The sequence below is a fragment of the Bos indicus x Bos taurus genome, chromosome 4 (assembly GCF_003369695.1).
Source record: "Bos indicus x Bos taurus breed Angus x Brahman F1 hybrid chromosome 4, Bos_hybrid_MaternalHap_v2.0, whole genome shotgun sequence".
NCBI lineage: Eukaryota > Metazoa > Chordata > Mammalia > Artiodactyla > Bovidae > Bos > Bos indicus x Bos taurus.
This window is the reverse complement of record NC_040079.1, coordinates 14,060,763-14,065,253: the sequence shown is the minus strand read 5'-3', so window position 1 is coordinate 14,065,253 and position 4,491 is coordinate 14,060,763. Positions and strand designations below refer to the sequence as shown.

Sequence of the window (4,491 nt, the reverse complement as noted above, 5' to 3'; positions counted from 1 at the left end):
GGAGTCACCTGGGGAGGGCAGCTTAAGGCAACCTTGGATACATGCCTGCATCTGGGAGCAGGTTTGAGTTCCCTGAATGGTCCCGGGGCACATACAGCCAGCACAGACTCCTCACTGACCAGGGGAGTGGGTACCTACCTGGAGTTTCAGGATGTGCCCAGGGTGCTGTCTCCTCGAGCAGCATGGCAAGGGGAGGGTGAGAGGTTGGGGTATCTGGTGAGGGCTGGATGATGAGTGTCTGGCAGGGTCAGAGAGAGCAGAACAAGACATGTTGTGGGCCCATGGACCAGGGGATGAAACTCACCTCACACCCACCCTTTGCTGAGGGGTGTCAGGACAGGGAATGGCATAGAGGAGCCAGCCCTGGGTCAGCCTGCAGAGACACAGAGCAGGGACATCATAGGCAAATGCTCCAATCAGGGAACAGGAAGGTCAGCACTTTACACCACTCATCCCAGGAGCCCTGCCTCCAGCCAGCAGCAGTCCTGGGTCCTGATGCTGCCATGGGCTCCAGGCTCCTCTGCTGTGTGACTCTCTGCCTCCTGGGAGCAGGTGAGTCCTGGACACAGTGTGGGAGCTTCTGAGATGTCTTTGCCTCCCTGAGATAGAAGCGTGGCGATGAGGGCTGCAGCAGGAGGCTCCCCTGTGCTCTGCCCTCAGCTTCCTTCTGTCTCCTCCCCGACAGGCCTGGTAGATTCTGAAGTCACCCAGACCCCCAAATACCTGATCAAATCAAGAAAGCAGCAAGTGACTCTGAGATGTTCCCCTGAATCTGGACACCGCTATGTATCCTGGTACCAACAGGCCCTGGGCCAGGGCCCCCAGTTCCTCATTCTGTATTATGATGGGAAAGTGCGTACAAAAGGAAACATGCCTGATCGATTCTCAGGTGAACAGTTCGGTGACTCTCGCTCTCAGATGAACCTGAGCTCCTTGGAGCTGACAGACTCAGCCGTGTATCTCTGTGCCAGTAGGCAAGACACAGTGCTGCATGATAAGGAGCCTCTGGGACAAAAACACTCCTGCCCCAGCTCAGGAAGTGGTTGCCGGGCATCGACTGCCAGCCAGTGAGACCCAGGCCCTGGTAAAGTGGACAGCCTTTCCTAGACATTCTTTCCTGAAATTTTTTAATGCTCAAAATGATATTGCAAGATAAGTATTATTTTATCTGCTTACTTATCTAAGGGGAATCGGCCTGCCCAGCCCTCATATTTCGTAACCGTTAGAGCAAGGAATGCTGCTCAAGCCTGTCCTTATCACTTGTGGTCCTCACCACACACAATCTGACCCCTGCCAGGAATGCTGCGTCACCCAGGCCTGTGATGTGTGGTCGTGCTCTGAGGAAACCAGCACATCAGGAGGTCACCACAGATTCAGCGTCATGTAACCAGGAATAGCTGTATAATTTTTAGGGTCCCTGGTTTCAAATACCACTGAGAATCTGCAGAGAGCAGAGCACTGCAGCATGTGTGGGGGCTTCTATGTGTGGGATGATGTACAACAAGATAAGCGTTTGAGGAGCTCTATATTTGTTTCTGAATTAACGCAATCCCCTCTTCACAAGGAAGCATTCCCATGGAATGGATGTCTCACCTAAAATCAGAGCATTTTTCCTTTAACCTGGAGTCTGCCACCTCTCCCTGCATCCGTCCCACGTATACGTTCCTTTGTCACCTGCTTGTGTGTGTGTGAGTGTTTAGTTGCTTCAGTCGTGTTTGACTCTTTGTGACCCCATGGACAGTAGCCAGTCAGGCTCCTCTGTCCATGGGATTCTCCAGGCAAGAATAGTGGAGTGGGTAGCCATGTCCTCCTCCAGGGGATCTTTCCAACCCAGGTATCAAAACTGCATGTCTTATGTCTCCTGCATTGGCAGGCAGATTCCTTACCATTCTCACAATCTGAGAGAAGCCCAGGTCATCCGTGGTGCTGGGCAACTGGCTTCTCTCTACAAAGAACGGCAAGTCCCAAGCTGGACGTGGTTCCACTTGCTCTTCCCCTTCCCCCCTTCAGAAACTGCAAGCCCTGTGTCCAGTGAACAGGATGGGAATGTAGATGCATCTGGCAGGGGACCCATCTGTTGGTGAATTGATAAGAAATAGAGCCAAAAGATTCCTCAAGTGTGGATAAGTCTGACCTGCGGTTGGGGAACAAGATGCCAAAAGAATCATTGCAGGTCGAAGGACACCAACAGGACTGTGGTTAATTAACGAAAGTAGAAACGGACAGTCTCCCAGGTGGCGCTAAAGTGAAAGAAAGAAAGAAGGTGAAGTCGCTCAGTTGTGTCTGACTCTGCGATCCCATGGATTGTAGTCTACCAGGCTTCTCTGTCCATGGGATTTTCCAGGCAAGAGTACTGGAGTGGGTTACCATTTCCTTCTGCAGGGGACCTTCCTGATTCTGCCTGCCAATGAGGGAGATGTAAGAGACTTGGGTTCGATCCCTGGGTCTGGAAGATCCCATGGAGGAGGAAATGGCAACCCACTCCAGTATTCTTGCATGGAGAATCCCATGGACAGAGGGGCCTGGTGGGCTACAGTGCACGGGGTCACAAAGAGTCAGACATGACTGAGCAACTAACACTTACCTAGACACTTGAAGATGTATTTGGGATTCATGAGTCATAAAGGGCAGCTGGAAGCCCAAAGGATTTTCCTGAGATTCAACACTACAGAAATATGCAGGTAAAAGTAATAAAAGTATGAATGAAGAATTATCTCTAGAAAAAGTGAATAAAGTTGCAAACTGTTTACAGAAAGGTTACAACAACTTGTAAGGCTCAAGTCCATTGATCTGGACAGGTTTCCCTGTTGTGAACTCTTCACTTAGGTTCATTTCTGATTTGAGCCTCTGGGGGAAGAGGCGTGGCCCCCTGACTGACTGGTTGGCTCTGGAGCCTGGCAGGGACAGTGACATCTCAGAAGAACTCCTGGAGAGCCCTTCTCCCCTCTCATCCACACTCAGACCAGAGGGCCCTCCACCCGCCCTGCCCCCGCCATGAGCCCCTGCCTCCTGGGCTGTGTGGTCTTCTGTCTCCTGCAGGCAGGTGAGTCCTGGGGGACAGGGCCCCCTTGGGGCTGCCAGCACTAAGCCTGTCCGCTGTGATGGAAGCATCAGTCTTCCTTCTCCACAGGGGCGGTCCATGCTGGTGTCTCTCAGGACCCCAGATTCCAGGTCGTGAAGACAGGACAGAACGTGACACTGAGATGTACTCAGGATCTGTACCACGACAGTATGTACTGGTACCGACAAGACCTGGGACTCAGGCTGAGGCTGATTCGTTATTCATCTTTCACTGACACCACGTACAAAGGAGACATGCCTGATGGCTACAGCGTCTCCAGATCAAGCACAGAGAACTTCCCTCTCACGCTGGAGTCCGCCAACCGCTCCCAGACATCTGTGTACTTCTGTGCCAGCAGTACTCCACAGCGCTGCAGGGTCACCTCCTCTCTGTGCAAAAAGATGGGGGAGGCCCTTGTAGGCTCCTAGCACTGGGAGTCTCAGGGCTTTGCTGCCACGTGCCTTCAGTGTGACCCTTGGTGTGTGGTCTGTACTGGCCCGGATCTCACTCCAGGCCTTGCGGACACATGTCCACCATCCATCTCTGTCTTTCTCTGCATCCTCCCTGTGATCCAGGAAGATGCTTCTCTAGCTCCGACTCCTGGTCAGCACCTGAGCCTGAGACCTCCAGGAGGGAAGGTTATGGGAAATCAAATATATCTAGACCCTCTTGTCTCTCCCTGGGCACCTCATTGCTGTCTTTCTGAAACTATTCATCAACCTGGCTTTCATGTGGTTTCTGATCTTGCCCATCTTTCCAGAGGGGGCAGAGTGTTTCCACCCTTCATCTCTCTGGCCTCAGCTCCCCGGTCCTCTCTTCTCCAGTCACGCTGCTCCTCCGTCACCTGGGTCATGTCCCTTCCCATCTCAGAGACTCCAAAAATGCATCCTGTGCCCTGCAGAGGGGTCCTGCCTTTCCTAGTGATTAACTCCTACCTGTGATCCCATTCAAGGTCCCACTGTGTGTTCAGGCACATCTGGGTACAGCTGTTTCCCAGATGAACTGTGAGCATAGGTGGGATGTCTTTCTTCTGACTTTTGAGTCCTAGATTATGAACTTTTCTCTCCTTGATGTGGTCTCCATCTACTCAGAAGCAGGACTCTGTCGCCTGTGTGTGTCTCCTCCTTGAGCTCCTGTGATGATGGAGCTGCATGGGCGCTGGGACAGCTGATCAGAGTAACAAGACCAGTGGAGAGAGTGGGATGTAACATCACCTCTGAGTGCCCTCCTAGATTCAGGTTAGTAAAGACACAGAGCTACAGAGCATCCCCCTCCTAGACTCTACAGCCTTACTCTCCAACCCTCACTCATCTCTGGTCCTGTTCCCTCCTCCCCCGAAAGAGAGGATGTTTGTAATGACCGTTAGCCTGTCAACAAATGACTTTTGAACAAGCAGATGCTCTGATGGCAGTGAAAGTGAGAACTACATT

General features: G+C 52.2%; 1 gene segment (V, D, J or C); it reads left to right on the top strand.

The window, feature by feature from the left end:
* The first annotated feature begins 588 nt into the window (after positions 1 to 588).
* Positions 589 to 1,210, top strand: LOC113891090. The segment is given in 1 exon segment: positions 589 to 1,210. A coding segment is annotated over 1 exon segment (453 nt).
* Positions 1,211 to 4,491: the final 3,281 nt, after the last annotated feature.